The sequence below is a fragment of the Meleagris gallopavo genome, unplaced genomic scaffold (genome assembly GCF_000146605.3).
Source record: "Meleagris gallopavo isolate NT-WF06-2002-E0010 breed Aviagen turkey brand Nicholas breeding stock unplaced genomic scaffold, Turkey_5.1 ChrUn_random_7180001953678, whole genome shotgun sequence".
Classification (NCBI taxonomy): Eukaryota; Metazoa; Chordata; class Aves; order Galliformes; family Phasianidae; genus Meleagris; species Meleagris gallopavo.
Window position 1 is genome coordinate 1 of NW_011214679.1, and position 758 is coordinate 758.

Consider the following 758-nt stretch of genomic DNA (forward strand, 5'->3'; position numbering starts at 1 on the left):
GGGCCGAGGCCGGGTTTTCTTTGGCTGCGTGGCGGGGATGGGGAGGGGGGGCCTCTATACGGCCCCCGGCTCATGGCTGCGCTCATCTGGGTTCCGTCCGGCTGCTGCCCGCCGCTCTGCGTTAACCCCAGCGGTAAGTTTATTGCACGTTTTCTTTAAAAAAAAAATAATAATAATAAAAGTCGAAAAGCGGAAAATGGTGAAAGTGGAAAGAAAAAGTCCGAAGGTGAAGCTGGAAGCCAAGGGAGGGGGCTCGGGGCCGCGGTCCCGACACAGGTGGGCGCTCAGACGAGTCCCGTCATCTGCGAGCGGAGGAAAGGAAGGGAGGCGGCGGGGAAGGTGCCCAGGGGGTAGCTGACGCTGCCGGAGAAGCCCACCAAGGGGGGGGACATGTGGGGCAGGCCGAAGCCCAAGGCGCTGGCCGGCGAGTTCTCGTGGTACAAAATGGGGACCCGCACAATCCTTTGGGCGGCGTGAGAGAGGTTGGCCGCCTCCAGGTCGGCGGCGAGCTGCCGCTTCCACTTGTTGCGGCGGTTCTGGAACCAGATCTTCACCTGCGTCTCGGTGAGGTGCAGCGATGCTGCCAGGCCGGCCCGCTCCGAGCTGCTCAGATAACGCTTCACGTCGAACGTGGACTCCAGCTGGAAGACCTGGCTGCGACTGAACACCGTGCGCGTCTTCTTCTTGCGGCCGGCGGCTCTCTGCTCCGCTTCGCCCGCTTCCTCGCCGCGTTCCTCCTCTTCCTCGCGGCCTCCGGA

General features: G+C 63.3%; 1 protein-coding gene across 1 annotated transcript; it reads right to left on the minus strand.

Moving 5' to 3' along the window:
* Nucleotides 1–39: 39 nt before the first annotated feature.
* LOC104917026 (homeobox protein HMX1) lies at nt 40–755 on the minus strand (the record flags this gene model as incomplete). Its single annotated transcript, XM_010728095.2, has 1 exon — nt 40–755. A coding segment is annotated over one exon (471 nt), but the record flags the coding sequence as incomplete, so codon positions are not given.
* Between the last annotated feature and the right edge of the window lie 3 nt (nt 756–758).